This window comes from Diadema setosum, chromosome 1 (assembly GCF_964275005.1).
Source record: "Diadema setosum chromosome 1, eeDiaSeto1, whole genome shotgun sequence".
Lineage (NCBI taxonomy): Eukaryota > Metazoa > Echinodermata > Echinoidea > Diadematoida > Diadematidae > Diadema > Diadema setosum.
The window spans coordinates 14643625-14661708 of record NC_092685.1 but is presented as its reverse complement, the minus strand read 5'-3'; the positions used below and the strand labels follow the sequence as shown (position 1 = coordinate 14661708).

The 18084-nt window shown below is 37.7% G+C and overlaps 1 protein-coding gene across 1 annotated transcript; it reads right to left on the bottom strand.

The window, feature by feature from the left end:
• Positions 1-6963: 6963 nt before the first annotated feature.
• LOC140237172 (transmembrane protein 26-like) lies at positions 6964-12734 on the bottom strand. Its single transcript, XM_072317116.1, has 3 exons — positions 12544-12734; positions 8822-8987; positions 6964-7623 (listed from the first exon to the last, which is right to left on the bottom strand). Exons 1-3 carry the CDS (start codon positions 12732-12734, stop codon positions 6964-6966), a joined length of 1017 nt encoding a protein of 338 aa, XP_072173217.1.
• Positions 12735-18084: the final 5350 nt, after the last annotated feature.

The window sequence follows — 18084 nt, the reverse complement described above, 5'->3', positions numbered from 1 at the left end:
CAGAACAGCTAAGCATGCAAAAAAGTCGGTGAAAAGCAAACGGGTGAATCGAAGCACACTAAAAAAAATAAATAAATAAAAAAAGATTTAAAAAAAACCGAAAAGAAGATTTATAGTAAAGTGGAAGAAACCATTTTAAAATGGACGAATGCAAATCTCTGTCAGGACATAACAGTCTGATTTCTGATTGCTTTGATGAATAAAAGCTATTGTGTAGTAGACAAGGTCATTATTATTACTACTATTATCATAATTAGTATTCTGATGTAGGGAACCTCAGAGTGCAAAAAGAGTGGATTGCAACACATATCATTGTTTGCTTACCAAATATTTGCAATGATAGAATTGCTTGAAGTTCAGCTGCTTTCACAATTTGATTAATAAACCATGAAAATATTTCAAATGATTATGAAAGATGTGTTGAGGTATAAGTGATCCAAACATAAATACATCAGTGAACGTTGCAGTGCATTATTTTTGTTATTGTTTCCAGGCGTGTGACGGCAAACTTTATGTAACCAAGTTAGAAAATTATATCTATGCGGGCAATTATAATTTGATCAGAAAGATATAATTAAGAATAAGTTATTATGTAGAAATGAAGTAGAGTGTAACACCAGAGAATACTGTGAGTGATAATAATTTCACAAAGACTCTAACCAGTATCATCATTGTGGTTATGATAATTGTGCTCTGATTATGACGATATTGAATAATGAAATACATGTTTTCAAGATCAGATTTTCCAATGAATCAGGCAACCAGAATATTAAAATTTGAAAACTGTTTCAATAGTTTCTGCAGTTACATAATCTGTCACATGACATGTAGTTAAATTGTGTAGAACTAATATTAACCCTATAAAGCCCAAGGGGGGGGGGCACATTGTGCCCCCTACCAGATTTTCATTCGCCACTCCTTCGCCCTTTATCCAATTTTAACCAAATTTGGTGACTTTTCCTAAAATCTTATTCCAAACATTTTGATATATAATTTAGCTATATTTGATATTGCTGGTTGCCATGGCAACCATAAACTGACAACCATGTCAGTCAGATTTTTGCGTATTTTTCTGTTCCAATTCAAATTTACAATATTATAATGTATGAAATGGGCGTTTCTTGGCTGAAATTTGCTGAAGAAGCAGAATGTGAAGTAATTATGGCCTTGAAATGTTTTTCCTATTATTTCCTTTGTTTTTCTGTGCCAACAGCATAAAACAATAGATATAATAGAGATGCTTGAAAATAACAGTATTTTCCAAAGATTGACGTTCTATTTTGTGTCATTTTGATTCCTTCACCCAAGTTATACCTCTAATATCATTTGTTTATCACATTATCAATCTGCAAACTTAAAATTCCAGTATTATGGGAATATGAAATATGATTACTATGCATGTACCTATCCCAAACAATACATCATAGGTCTCTGACCTTGAGAAATTTCAACCATAACAAATAATCAGCTTTGACTTGCACATCATTTGTGGCAAATATGAAAAATATTGGTCTATGATAAGACATATATACTGGGGATAAAGAAATCATACAGAAAAATCATGTTTTTAGCATATTTCCTATGTATTTCTTTATATTTTGATAAATAGCGCCCTCTATGGGTGACCTTGAAAAAACTCAAGTATGCGGTCATGTAGAGTATGAGTTGCTCTACCCATGTGCCAAATATGACGATGAGACATCAAACAATAACAAAGTTATATAGGGGGCACAATGTGCCCCCCCCCCTTGGGCCTGGGAAGGGTCAAAATAGCTTGGGCTTTATAGGGTTAATGAGTATGAAATTGATAGTGGTGAATGAATCATTATCGGCGCTTGTCATTCTGCATCTTTAAATGAAATGTGTTTCAATTGTGGCAATTGATGAGTAAAATCAAATCCAAGTATGAAACCATGAATACCTGCAGAAACTTGAACTATTACTTCATGTGATTTTTACCCCCCCCCCCCTCCAACTGAGGGAGTTCGTTCAACCAGCACTAACTTTATACGGTTTTATTTTTTTTTTTAAAGTTGTTACCATGGGAACGCATTGTTCAACATTGAATAAAGTTGTGTTTTGTTCATTAAAAAAATCTGTTCGTCATATGTGTCATAATTACGTATCGCAATTCAAGTGCTCAAAAACTGAGGGAGTTGGATGAATAAACTGGTAAGTCTATGATTTTCATAAAAAATGATGTTACCATGGCAACACACTGTCCAATATTAATGGAAGAAAATTTGAAAGAAAGGTTTGCACAAATACATATTATGACTGTCACATGTGTCAAATATCAAGTCAAATGCTCAAAAGCTGAGGAAGTTAGCTGAATCCACAGTATTTTTATATGATTTTCATTCAAAATACTCTGTTACCATGGCAACACATTGACAACGATCAAAGAAGAAATTCGCACATCAGTCAATGTACTTTAGCAGTCTCATGTGCCAAATTTCAAGTAAAATGCTCAAATACTGAAGGAGTAAACTGAATCCACAAATTTTTTGTATTATATTCATTGAAAATGCTGTTACCATGGCAACACAATGTTCCATATCTATGAAAGATTGAAGTTTGCACAACTGCATATCATAGTGGTCACATGTGCCAAATTTAAAGCCAAATGCTCAAAAGCTGAGGGAGATGGCTGAATCCACAATAGTTTTGTATGCTTTTTATTCAAAGTCTGTTGTTACCATGGCAACGCATTGTTCAACAATGACGAAAAATGAAGTTTGCACATCTACGTACTATACCGGTCACATGTGCCAAATTTCAAGCCATTGCTCAAAGACTGACAAATTTATCTGAATTCACAATATTTTTAGGTGCTTTTAAGTGAAAAAAATGCTGTTACCATGGCAACGCATTGTTCAACATCAACAAAAGATTAGTTCTGCACATCTACATACTGTAGCGGTCACATGTGCCAAAATTTAGGTCAAATGCTGAAAAACTATACGAAGTTAGATCAATCCACATATTTCTTTGTATGATTGGTATAGAAAAAACTTGTTGCCATGGCAACAGATTTCTTCACATCCACACACGGAAAAAAGCGTCTTGCACAACTACACATTACTTTGATCTGATTCTATGCTGAATTTCAACTGCATTGCTTTAAAACTGAGTGTAGTAGTGTAATCCACAATAATTTGTATGATTTTTATGAAAATATGTCGTTGCCATGGCAAAGAATTACGCGATATTAACGAAAAAGATGTCTTTCACATCTACCTTTGACAGTGGTCACACATGCCAAATTTGGGGTCAATTTCTCCAAAAATGAGAAAAAAGTTTGATACAATGGCTCTCTGAAAAAGCTATCACATAAACTTAGGAGTGCTCCTGACCACTCCTAGATTTATGTGATAGCTTTGCCAAGTTAGGAGAGACTTTATGTGCTAGCTTCGTTCATGAAATGGTTTGTGGAAAAAGTCTCTCCTAAGTCTGAGTTTATGTGATAGCTTTATGCGATAGCTTTTTCATGAAACGGTTTTTAGCAAAGTCTCTCCTAAGTGTGACTTAGGAGAGAGAAAGTCTCTCTTAAGACTTTCATGAAACGGACCCCAGTATACGATGACCCTTCCGCTTCACAAGACACCTGAAGCAGTGATTCGGCAACTTTTCACTATAATAAGCGGCTAATTAAGTGCGTGTGTAAATTGCGCTGAACGAAGATCGAATGTGTGCAGTGGCAAGCACAGTGGAAAATTACTATCGGCATAAATTAGGGAACGTTGCAGGCGCACCAATATTACTTATACTGAATGACTCGCTGGTATCTGCCGACAGAGGTGTTTACGAAACCAGTATTTATAATCGAACGGGACTAAACAAGAAAAATAAAATAAGATAAAAGACATACACATTAGCAAAAGCTAGACATCCACGACAAACCTCTGTCATCCGCGTAGAAAGTGCCATTAATTTGATTCTGGGTCAAGGTCTATTCGTCACTGGCGCTCAATTTCCTGATCTTTTTATGAATGACGAGCGTAGCTTATAGTCAAAGAATAAGCATGATATAAAAATGACAGAGACTGGAAACGAGATAGTTACATACTATACTCCATGCTTGCAATGAGACTTATTAAATTGATTTGGTTATGTTGAACGAAATCATGCTGCGTTATCTATCTAGACCACTTCACGATATGTTTTTGAGTATCCTTTAAAGAAAGAAAAAAAGATGACTCTCTATAGGGGAATTAAGTGATTTGTTTTGGCTCATTTATTCCCCTTTCTCCCACATTTTGTTGCTCTGATCATGTCTTTATTTATTTCTTCAATCGATTTTTTCCTCTCTATCAAAATAATATTGATCTATTTTGGCATCTCATGACAGATATTATAGGTTATTCCGGCTGCAATTGCAACATCTATTTCAAGCAGTAAGCCCCATCACTCTTGGGCCATCTACTTACTATTGACTCAGAAAAGTCGGTGATAATTATGAATAGACGTTATAAAGAGGAAATTCACCCCAAAAATAAACACATTTTAAAAGAAAGAGAAAAATATTCCCTACAGATTGATACAAAAATGACAAAAATCGGGTAAGAAATGAGGAAGGTATGACATTTTGAAATTTCACATTTTTTTCGGAAAACATTTCTTGACCAGTCCTCATGAATATTCAAATCAGCAAGTTGACGATGTCATGCTCTTACAATTTCTTATTCATTTCATATACAGAAATAACAAAAATCTCATATTTCAGCTGTACAAATATAAAACTTGCATGTCTTAAAACCACCCAAAATAAAAGAGAACAAATGCTAACTCTGATATATCTTGGTATGTTTTCCGAAAAAAAAATGTGACTTTCAAAACGTCATATCTTCCTTATTTCTTATCCGATTTTTTTTTTTTTTTATTTTTGTATCATTCTGTAGGGAATACTTTCTCTTTCTTTGGAAGTTTACACATTTTTGGGTGGATTTCTTCTTTTAAGAAATGCTGTTCATGTGTGTTTAGCTCCGCCAACAGCATACGTAGTTTTATATCTGCTGTTCTGATGAATACTGACACGTGGGATTGCATGCGTCGAGACTTGGTAGAAATGGGGGGGGGGGGAGGCTTCAATGTACATTATTTTGAGGGCTATGACCACTGAAAAGAGAATAATCACAAACAGACGGAGCATACAGATTGTCATATTTTATTCAACGATTCTTTTTTTTTTAATCGAATTAAGTTATATATCTTTTGCATTCACATCTTTTAGACATTCCTGTACAATTTCAGTAAAAACACGTCTCAATGTTATGACTATTTACAATTTATGCACAGTATACATCAATATCATTATCATGCACAACTTACAACCAGTCGGAGTTTTGGGGCAATAACTTCCAGAACAATAAAGGTTTCATAGAAAATGCCGGACGCCCATCACGTTGCAGCAACAACTGAAAGACAGTACATTCGGCACTTCTGGTGGCACAAGATTACAATATTGTCCCCTGGATCACAACAATAGTATGTTTCCAAGATAAAGTCGAAAGAACAAACTCTACAACACATGCATTCGATTTAATTTTCATATGGATTGATTTGTAAATGTACGTGTACATCATCTCAGTTCAGAGAGCTATTGGACTATTTCTACTGTATGTGTGATTGTTTTTGTCGAAATTAGCTTGTATCATTTTTCTCAGTGAACACTGGTATGAGTTATTGACCATCAGAGGTTACGAGGAGATGCTCATGGAAAACAAGACACCATGGCTGTCCCTAATAGCATGGATCTTTACCGTTGCGTTCATTAAATCAAACACTTATTGGTTGTCATTATAGAGCGACGTCTGAGAACGTGGCATGATTGCTTGTGTGACAGGACAGTAAGTTATCATCGGTTGTCATGTAATGACCAAATGGCCAATTGGCCAATGATATTTCCGAGAAAGCTTGCTGTAGTTCTCTTCCACGCTATATACATATATATTTTAGCTCGCTTAACCGTAAATCAAATCTCCATAATAAAAGTTTGTTTGTCTACCGGGCATAATAATGGCGAAGCTGCACTGTAAATGAGTAACGCTGTAACATCAAACAACAGTCTGTCCTTTATCACTGAACTGGTTTCCATCACAAACGAGTTGAGTGGCAACTATAAAGGATTTTGAAATTTCGTATGTCAAGTACGATTAGTAACAGTGTGACTTAGAGAAGTGGTTAATGTTGAATGGATTACAAAGAAAAAAAAGTGATCACATCACATATAGGCAGGATTATCAACAATACTGGCATACTTGAATAACAAGAAATATCAAGGTGATAATGAAATACCATTATAACATGAAAGTGAGATAACACTAACATTGGTTATTTGAAGATGAGCAAATATTTCAACATTACATACGATGATTCCTTTTTTCGAAAACACACACGGAAAAGTAACTGCTAGTGAAGACGTCAAACGGTAGCTGCCTTTGAAGTTCCCATATAATTTTGCACTATATTATCACACACTCTTACACAAGTGCGAACAGATATACACTGTACATGTATGAAAGACAAAAGTTCACTCATGTCTGTGTGTATAAGATTGAAAGCTACTCAAAGGCTTAGAGATATTTTAAAGGAGTATCAAAACTGATCCAACGGTAGACAAAAAATTCAATGAGATATTTCTGGTGAAACGAAGGATCAAAGAGTGTCAAAATATATTCCATAAGTACTCTTTCCTCGCTTCAAGGAACGTATGATGTTTCACAGACGAGTCATCACTACTGGATTTGCATTCTACTGTCGCTTTCGGGCATAGTGATTGTCAAAATTTTCAAGTTCAAACCTGCTATTATCAGTCCATCGAAATCAACTAAGCCTCAACTCGTCGTCAGTCGGATGAATTCGAAGGGCAAGAACCAGTGCAAGGGCAGGCTATCAATAACTGTCACAGAATCAACGGACTCTGCCCGAGACACGATTTTTTAAAGCAAACGTTCCAATTGTTTATTTGCTTTCGACAACCACCATAGCTTTATCAGGTGCTTCGGGCGGCGAGTTCCGGGCGTCGTCTGCATTCGCTTCCTCGTCCGTGTCGTCCTCGGGGGCGACCTCGTTATTCCCGCAGAGGATCATCATGCGGTAGCCCTGCAGGAGGATGACCAGGACGTTCTTGCAGGTGAAGAAGACCATCATAATGTTGAACACGTTGAATTGGATCATGAGGTAGAGCCGCATGGCGAGGAACGGAATGTCCTGCATAAGCAGCGTGATGATCATCGACCACATCTCATTCTGGCAGCACATACAGCAGCTGCAGCACTCCTCCGAGCAGCTCCGGCTGCCGTCCTGCAGCACCACCCTCCGCCGCTTACCGGCCACCGACGTCAGCACCAGCGTGAACTGCGTAAGGCTCCAGCTCCAAATGATGAGGACGATGATGATGAGGGTGAGGTTGCAGAAGACCGTCGGCTCCTTGAGGCTCTCCAGACTGAACTCGAGGATGTCGGCCGCCATGCCGACGTAGACGAGGAGAAGTTGGGAGAGCTGGTCACGAGTTAGCGCCCCTTTCGGCAGCAGCCAGCGACCCATGATGAGCAGAAAGAGGATGGTGAGTTCGAAGACCAGCACCCATTTATCACTGGACAGCGACACTGGGATGGTAACCTGCATCAGGGAAGAACAAGGAAGGAAAATCAACACTCATCATTGGAAATATGAATTTTGCAGCACTCTAGGAATTAGGATTTCAGTTTTGTCCCGCAAAAATATTGACATTTAACAAGCTTGCTGCAGAAAATATGAATGCTATTTTTTTTGGGGGGGGGGGCATCTTGAAGACTAAGGCCCTAAAAATGAATATTTGTTGTAAATGTTGTTGTTAGCAGCTCATATTGAATCATGAAGAATGCAACAACAACAACAAAAAGAATGAAGACGTCTAAATTAACGTAAAATCTGTCGATATTGTCCAGTATCAGAATCATGAAACGAAGCATGAATTCAATACCAGTTTTCTTTCATTTATCTAACACAGCAAATAATGTACATGATTTGGTGTACAGCATTTTTGTTAATGTGATAACATTGTTCTTTGCAAATGAGACCTCGGGAATGATGTTTTATTTGCACTATCTTAAAATGTTGATATCATGTATCTTTTGATTTGCTAATTTAATCAGGGAGGCTGCGTCACCCCCCTGATTTAATTGAGTGCATGATCATTTGCAATCGCTTAAATGAACAAATACACACACATGTGAGTATACACACTTGAATATGATATTTGCGTCGGCTGTATCGACATTGTTATTTAGTCAACACTATGCTATAGGAAAGTACTTTTTTTCGCTTACGATACGATGCTTCTGCATCGAGTCACGACACATAAGCTCATTATGGTGTTTCGAAGAATTCAATAGACTCGGGCAGTGGAAGAGAGAGAGAGAGGGGGGGGGGGGGGTTGATAATTTGAATTGGAGCTGCGAGGCAATTAATCTCAAAACAACCTGCTCTCCCGCGTCTTCTCACTTAAAACACGCCGAGGCGCTTTTTTCGTGATTACCCCACACGAATGCGAAACACAATCAATGGAGCAGACTATAACAGACGCGACCAATACAAACACACAGCGTGAGATTATAAGACATAACGCGTTGCGTGATTACACACATTTAAAAGGCGACTTTAAACAAATTAATTCTTCTCCCGTGCAAGAGTTATTGACGTCGTTATGCCTTTTTTGATCATCCATCTGCCAGTACCTTATTTCTTCACCATCCATCTGGCATTATCATTGTATCCATGATATGACGGAGGATATACAATTAGCAATGATTAGTGAAGTATAAAATTCGGCACTCACCCCCTGCACGGCTTCCAGCGTGGATTCGTTGTAGGAGGTTTCGGCCACGCACGAATCGAGGTTGTTCTCGTCTCTGTACTCGATGCGGTCACTGTAGAGGTTGAGCTGAAGCAGCCACATACAGGGCACCACGCTCAGAAGGTAGAGGAGCACCGAGGGACACATCCTAGTTGCAAAATGACAGAAAAAGTGTAATTATTAATATTTGTACATGTTTTCTCCTCACACAAATCAATGCACCAACCCTGATGGAACGGGGACATCCCACGAGCTAGACACCCACGAGACAGACGGCCCACGAGCTAGCCATTGAAAGAGGTCTATGAGTCATACACCCACGAGTCATACAGCCCGCGAGTCATGCAGGCCACGAGCTAGACAAGTCAAAGAGGTCCACCAGCTAGACACTAAGTAAAACGGACCCATGGGCTACAAAGTGTATAAAGACACTTGGCAAAAGCACAAGGCCCATGAGCTTGACACTCGGCAAAAAGGTCCTCGAGCCCGACACTTCCAATGTCGAGTTTGTAGGCTTTTATCGCTTAGTGGTAAGCTCGTGTGCCTAGTTTGCCTATTGTCAAGCTCATGGGCCCAATCTCTAGCTCGTAGGCTGTATGATTCGTGAGCTTTATAACTCGTGGGCTGTGTGACTCGAGAGCCTACCTTACAATCAAGGAGGTGCTTTAATCATCTTGACGTGCAGAACTGAAAGGATCTTATCTCGACAAAGTACATGCCAATGGGGCGCGCTTATGGATGTATCGTGCTCTATTGCATTGACAAAAATGACAACACAGAAAAGTGCTTATACTTCTTACACGGTCGACACTATAAAACTGTCTTTGCTGAAAACACCAAGGTCTGAGACACACATTCTCCAGTTGGTGACACACAGCGATTATAGTGTAATTCCATATGACGTGTCATTAACAACTTAAGTCTGTGTGTGTTTACGAATTATCTAAACAAAATAGTCACTGCGTTTAAATAATGCTAGAGGGTCCAATTACAGATAATGATGGGACTGCAATGTCTATGATAAAAACTAAACTGGTCTTGGACTGACTCTCTTAATGCATCTTCCTCCTTTATTCCTTTTCCGTAACTATTACAATGCTGACTCACAAACACAAGTCCAAGGTAAAGATTGTACGGCAGCCTGCATTTAAAAAAATATACATTTAATAATATAAAAACAACTTTGAAATTCAATTCCCGTTACGATTGATTTAAACGGATAGTTACTCACAACATTTTAAAAGAAAACGAAGAAACTTTCTAGAATTTCATCAAACCAGTGAACCTTCAGAGCAAGCTATGCAACAAATAAAATTCTAATAAAACTATAGTATACTATGCACCCCCACCCATTTAAACCTTGTAGCCTTGTTAAACCTAACTCGCATTACATCATTGCTTTGTCATTGCAGTTATGCAGCTGCATTTGAAGGCGCTGTTAAATAATGTTAAATAATTAATAAAAATGAAGCGAAAGAGAAAAGAAAGCGGCGATGGAGACAATAAAGTAGGGTGATTGATGTACTTTACCCTCCCAAGCCCGCGTTCTAAACCCTATACCAATCGATATTCCCACCCGAGCAACTGGGACGCAAACAAGCTTTACTCTCAATACACCCGTCGGCTATCATCGTGCGAACTATTTTCATCCTTGATGATAATCTGATAACGCTCTTTGAATTGTATTCGATATGATGAAATGATATTCATGTTTATTAGATGAGGTTAATTCATATAGTTATGAATTCAATACACAAAAGTTGACTATCGCCTTTCATATAATATCTCAGACACAAAGCGAACACTTCCAATGCAAGAGAAGAATTGGAAACACTGTTCTCACGACAATGTACGTTATCTTCCTTTCACTTGACATTACTTAGAAGTCTGTATAATTATCTGCACGAAGTGTTGTGGTAAAATAATGTGAATAATCACAGCAACTTATATTACTTTGTATTGATGCACAGCGGTTTTAGAATTGCCTTAGTAGGAAAATCATCATCGTCATCATCATCATTATCATCATCATCATCATGTGTATGGGAGGGAAGGACAGTCCTGTACATTTCCTAGGTAGAGTCTGCGATGCTGAAGAATTTCCACAAAACTATCACTTCCATGACTGCGTTGCGCGTGAATGTCAAAAGTTATATCAGACACATTCTGTCCCCTGAATGTCTAAAGTGATTGTATGATATTGGTTGAAGCGAGAATTAAGCATTTAACCTTTTGCGTGATACTTAAAAAAAAAACACTTTAAGAAATGTTAAAGAGTCCACGATGGATTATCCCGATGGAATCCCATTTTCTTTGCTCACTAGTAAAATTATGTTAAAGAGCATACAATTCTAATAGGAGCTGAATGTTTATTATATGAAAATTCGTTTAGAAATGGCTGAGATATCCAAAAACAAAGTCAAACAAAGCGACACTAATAAAAGGTGGGTCCCACCTTTTATTAGGATCACTTTATTTTGAATATTCCCTCCATTTCAAACCCAATTTTCATGAAATAAACGTTGAATTCCTCTGAAAATTATAAATGCTCTTTTATATTCAGTAAGAGGTTTGTCATTATGTCAAAAAAAATCATCATTAAAAAAAAAAAAAAAGAACGTTGGAAACCTCAAGCCCCAAATCAACATAAACTATACCATTCCTTTATGGAATTAATAAAGGCAAGGACTGAATGACTCTCAGCCTTTATAATTTTTTCACTAAGGTTTAAGAGTAATATTATCTACATTTCGATAAGTCATTATACTCGTCATTATTACTGTCATATCGAAGTATCGACGTGATCGAAGTCCATGATCTTAAATATGCCTTTAACGTTATTGTATACGTTGTAGGTCATTGGAAAACTATCGTCTGCCAAATTATGACATCAATTCAAAAGCATTTAAGCAGAAATGTGTGATGAGATGTGGTACTTTCATTATACTCGAGTTTTGTCATTGATATCGAAGGCGTTATATCAGTGCACAATCCAAGTCCCAAAGAACCAAAGTACGTAATGCACACACTTCTCAATGAGGTCGGGGCTATCTCAGATAACTTGCATATGATCCAAAGTATCTCTCTTGACTTATGTTATCGAATTGTGAGATCATACAGAGAGATTCTGATTTTTTTTTCTTTATAGTAAAGCATTCAAAGTAGACGAATGAGAACACTTCAGTGTGGATTACAGGATGCTGGTATACACTGACACCACATACACTAGACGTTTAATGAATGATAAAAGTAAAAGAGGAAAAACAATTCTGGAACAGAGGTACATGACAATTGTTAAACATTATACCCGTATTCAGCATCTACCTCAAGCACCATTAGTACACAATATACTAGTATATGAGAGAGAGAGAGAGAGAGAGAGAGAGAGTGTGTGTGTGTGTGTGTGTGTGCGTGTGCACATTGTATATAATTATGAGAGTGCTTGTATGATTGTGTGTGTGATTTTTTTTCTATACTCACTCATGAGATAAAGTTCTCAAATTCAGAAATCAGAATTATATGCAGATGACTTTTAAAACGTGAGTAATATTTTTTATTAGTTTTCCTTTATTTCATCTATTCGAATCATGGAGTAAATTGAAAAAAAAAAACTTTAAATAACAATATAATTCAGTTTTATTTGTTAGTGTTTCCGTGATTTTTAGTTGTCGTTGTTGTTTTAGTATGATTTTGGGTAGACTTACCACTTCCATTCCCCCGTATCAGTGCACTTGAGAGTTACTCCCATCTCAGCAATCAATAAGACGAGTGGTGCCAGCAGGGCGTAGAAGTAGTAGGAGTCGTAGATCGTGGTCACCCTCCATATCACTATAACGCCATGGACTCCGAAGAACAGCCGGGCTATCAGAGCTTTCACCAGCGAGATGACACCCATGGCGCCCCGCGTACCGAAACTCGCCGACACCAGAACGAGAAACAACACTTACAAAGAGAAAACAGACTCCAGGATCCTCTCAGTTATTTTCGCCAAGGCTGGTATATGTGATATATTTGCCGACAATCTCTTGTAGCTGATGGTAATCACGGAAGTTCGGTTGGAAATGCAATTAACCTAGTTTAAGAATCATTCTCTGACGTTCTGAAAGAAATGCTTGCTTTGCCTTCTATGCCGGCGACTTTCCGGAGTGCTACCAATTAACGCAGGTGTAGTGGGTCATCTATTGATCACGCTTTTCGGGGAGGAAAAAAACTTTGTGCAGCATTCCTAACAAGCTACATTGTTCAACATTTTGCGGTCCGTGGCGCAGCTTTCGAGGTGGGGGTGGGAAGGTAGGTGATCGATCCCCCAAATCGGAGGCATTCATCGCCCCTTATTGTCAAAACGTCGACAACGTGAAAAGCTTCTGTAGCTTTGAATGGGCATTAGGAGCTTATTTGGGAGCGTAACTCTGGCAACTGTTGTACGCCTAGGTCGGCCAAGAAAACGACAGGGCCGTCATTATCACACCGCCCCGCGATCATCCCGTGTATATCCTGCCGCGTCGTGCGTGGGGTTTTTGTGTGTGCGCATGTCCTGTCACTTTTTGTCTTGTTTACTATTTCCATGGAGCTACAATTCTATTTCCAAGCAACTGCCAGGTGCCGTGTTGTAATTCAAATATTAATAATGCATTCTAAGTAAAGGTCTCTTTTTTAACATCTTTTTCACTTGCACTGTGTATGTGACGTAGATTAAAAAAGATTAAATATTAAAATGCACCAGGAAGTGCAATGTATCAATGCATACTGTACATCAGGAAAATGATAATATTGGATCCGGAGACATAACATCCCAAGTCACTTTTGTGCCATGTCATCCACTTTGTTTACTGCTTTGCTAATTTATCAAGTTTTATCATTACTTTTAAGGACATTTCATTCTCACATGGAAAGAAGAAAATGAATTGCTGAAAATAGGGCAGGTCAGTAACTTTACATACATTGAAACGGGACAATTTTGATAGTATGAATTAGATATCATAACGCAAACTTACACATCAACATACACAAAATACACTTTAATACAAATGATATCACTTGTATTCAATCTGTTTTGATTTTGTTTGTTTAACAGGTTTCACAATTCTTTTAATTTATTTATTATCATTAAATATATATACACATTATACACAAATATATTCATAGATAGATACTAGTACATGTAGATTGATATATAGATAGATAGATAGATAGATAGATAGATAGATAGATAGATAGATAGAGAGATAGATAGATAAGTAGATAGATAGGCAGGTAGATAGATAAATAGATAGATAGATAGGTAGATAGATAGATATACATAGTAGGTAAGTAGGTATATAGATAGATAGATAGATAGATAGATAGATAGATAAATAGATAAGTAGATAGATAGACAGGTAGTTAGATTATAGATAGATAGATATACATAGTAGGTAAGTAGGTATATAGATAGATAGATAGATAGATAGATAGATAGATAGATAGATAGATAAGTAGATTGGTAGATAGATATATAGATAGATGGATAGATAGATAGATATAGGTAGATAGATAAATAGATAGATTGATAGGTAGATAGATATACATAGTGGGTACTAGTAAGTAGGTATATAGATATATATATAGATAGATAGATAGATAGATAGATAGATAGATAGATAGATATAGGTAGATAGATAGATAGATAGATTGATAGGTAGATAGATATACATAGTAGGTAAGTAGGTATATAGATAGATAGATAAATACAAGTAGATAGATAAGTAGATAGGTATAGGTAGATAGATAGATAGATAGATAGATAGATAGATAGATAGATAGATAGATTGATAGATAGATAGATAGATAGATAGATAGATAGATAGATGGATAGGTAGATAGATAGATATAGGTAGATAGATATATAGATAAGTAGATAGGTAGGTAGATAGATTGATAGATAGGTAGGTAGGTAAATACCGTAGGTATAGATAGGTAAATAGGTATATGGATAGACAGACAGACAGAGAGAGAGAGAGAGAGAGAGAGGGAAAGAGAGATGTCAATACCAGCAAAATTAGAACAGTAGCTTTCTCAGGATCTAGATTTATACTTAAACAATGATTTCACCACCTGATGTATAAAGCGTATTTAAGTCTGGGTATACTTTCTTGAGCTTTTGTGGGATAAGTTCTATCTGATAATGTGAAAGGCCTGACCAGTTGTTGAGAAAAGAGAGAGAAAGAATCCATGAGATCGACACTTTGATTCATGCACCGCACCTCTAACACCGATGTCGTAATCGACCATCACATCTTCTATAGACCGGATCAACCATGTCAACAGCTTGATGAAAGTAGTGGGATTATACAATTCCCATGAGTCAGTTCTGAATAATTCATACATTATAATGTGGTGCATGCGTCTGGCGTTGATATCGTAACAACCGGGGAAGAGAAAGTTAAACAGAAATGATTACAAAATCTTCGCCCGTCCCTCATATCCTTCCCCTCCTCCCCCCCCCCCCCCAAAAAAAAAAAAAAGTGAAGAAGAAATAGACTTCAGAAACGTCTTACAAAAGAGAAAAACGTGGGAAGACATAGGGCGAGTTCAAAGGCGGAACCAACACAAAGAAAATTCCTGGTCAGTGTCCTTCCTTTTGTATGAATTGATTCACTATAGAACAACGTCATCACTTCCAGTCATCTGCATCGACCCTTTCCAAGTACCTGTTTCTCGCATCAAGTGTCAGACGCTTTCTCATCATTCTAATCGCCAAGTCTCAAAAAGACTGTAAACGCTCGGATGAACATGACAAATCCTGTAATTACTGCCTGGTACATCTATCCGTCGCCGCCTCTTGGTTTGATTGCTTGCTTGTTTGTTTGTTTGTTTGTTTGTTGATGTCAGGTGGATATGTAGGCATGGGTTTCCAGTGATTTCCCGTTGCTTTGTTGGGGCGCTGTGGCTAAGTGGACAAGACTCCCGACTCCCAATCGGAGGACCCGAGTTCGATTCCCGCCCAGTGCTTTACATCCTTGGACATGTTTTCACCCACCATGCCCCTCTCGACCCAGGCGTATATAAATTATAATGGGTACCTGGTAACGCTTGGGTAATAATAATGGCAGGGCCCTCTGGTAGAGGAGTGGCAACACTAAAGAGGCTACCCTGGATTAATAAGACTTTATTAATGATTCATTTTATATAATGATAATAGTAATGATAATAATAATTATAATTATAATAACAGTAGTAGTAGTAATAGTATTTTATTATTATTTTGTTATTATTATTATTATTATCATTATCAGCATCATCATCATCATCATGATTTAATATACTGTCATTATCGTGGTTGTTATTGGCTCATCTGCAGAATTCCAACATCGTGCAATACAGAATGATATTCGTGAAGACGACCATCGTAGAAGAAGAAGAAAATCAAACGAGACGCGATTGTCTCGATCACCAATGAAATTATCGTGATGTTCGAGATGAAACCAGACGGCATTTTGTAGAACTGGAATTAAAGGAGACAGTTTATTAGGAGGGGAAAAAAGAAATGAAAATGCTTTGCCATTTGGTATCATCGTAGTATTGGGATATCATAACACGGTAAACGAGCACGTTTATCTTCGACAAACCCACCTTCTTCACTGTGTTCATGAGCATGATTCATGGGAAAGTGTCACTTGTCGGAGCACGGTATGTCAATATCGCTTCAATTCGTTCTGATTCCCCCCCCCCCCCCATCCCGCAAAAAAAAAAAGAAAAAAAAAAGGTGGAATAATGCGCTTAAACAAATCGACGAGATCTAGTTCATTCGGGCCATTATCTTGGCAACCGTGGTGTCCAAGCAATCTGTTAATCCTCTGTGTGCCACATAATACCAGTACATTGAAATATGTGCGCATTTAATTCATTGGCACAGAAAGGGCTAATATAATAGTATTGCGTCGTTTATTGAAGGGTGTTTTTTTTTTTTTGTCGAAATGTGTGACCATATCTCTACGGATGTGACGCAGATAATGTGGTGTCATCACGACAAAAGACGTTGCGGAGATCATTGTATGGATTATCTACATAGGCATTTTGAAAATTAAATAATACTTTGTCTCTAGCAGAAAGGTGGAAAGTAACACCTTCATTGGGGGATTTCATCACGCGTTTTGTCAGATATTTTCTCTGACAAACTCTTCTGAATTCCTTGTATCTGATTGGCTGAGAGCAAAGTTGTTGCTCAACAACAACAACAACAACAACAACAAAAATATATATATATATGTGACTAAACGCTTGATGAAATGCCCCCTGGGCACTGTTTCATGAAATATTTTAGCCCTTACAAGATTTCAGTCTCTGACAATTTCAGTAAAATCCTTTGTTTTGATTAGCTTAGAAGCTCTGGTCACTGACTGTGTTACTATGGTGATTGTCAGAGACTGACAACTTGCCAAGACTGACAACTTTCATGAAACGGTGTCCTGGTCTCTAGTGTTCTTTGGCGAACAGTATGAGTGATTTCAATTACTAATGATTTCAATTGATGACGCTTTTGACTCACGTGGTTCAATAATTTACTATACATGCCCATGCAGAGTCCTTGAGATGGACACTGGGGATGGACAATGGTCTTTAACTCTACTGCCCACCTTTCATTGATATTTCTACGAAGTGATTATGCACTGGTCTGCGCTTTGAAGACGATCAATAATCATGAGCTCAATGATCTTTTATGTTCTGTAGATTTTAATGATATGAATTACTTGTGGTGAGAAATGACGTGCTCAGGTCTAAATGTCTGCATGACATCTACAGCAAAAACCTAGGTGTGGCATTTTTGTATTTTTCGTTTTCATTTTTTTTTTTTCTGTGACGACCTACCGGCTCATATAAGAATTACTACTTCATAACCGTCTCCCGGCACTGCACCGTTTCATGAAAGTTGTCAGCCCAGACAAGTTGTCAGTCTCTGCCAATTATAGTAAAATCCTTGATTTTGATTGACTGAGAAGCTCTCATCACTGACTGACTGTTGCTATGGTAGCTGTCAGAGAATGACACCTGATCAGGGCCCCGTTGCTAGAAACTTTGCGTTTAAACGCAACTTGCAACTGATTGTCACTGGCCAATCAAAATCATTGTTGCATGCATGTCTTCTTAATAGGGCAGACCCTGAGCCAATCAGAATGGTCAGTGACAATCAGTTGCAAGTTGCGTTTAAACGCAAAGTTTCTAGCAACGGGGCCCTGGTCTGACAACTTTCATGAAATGCCCCAAGG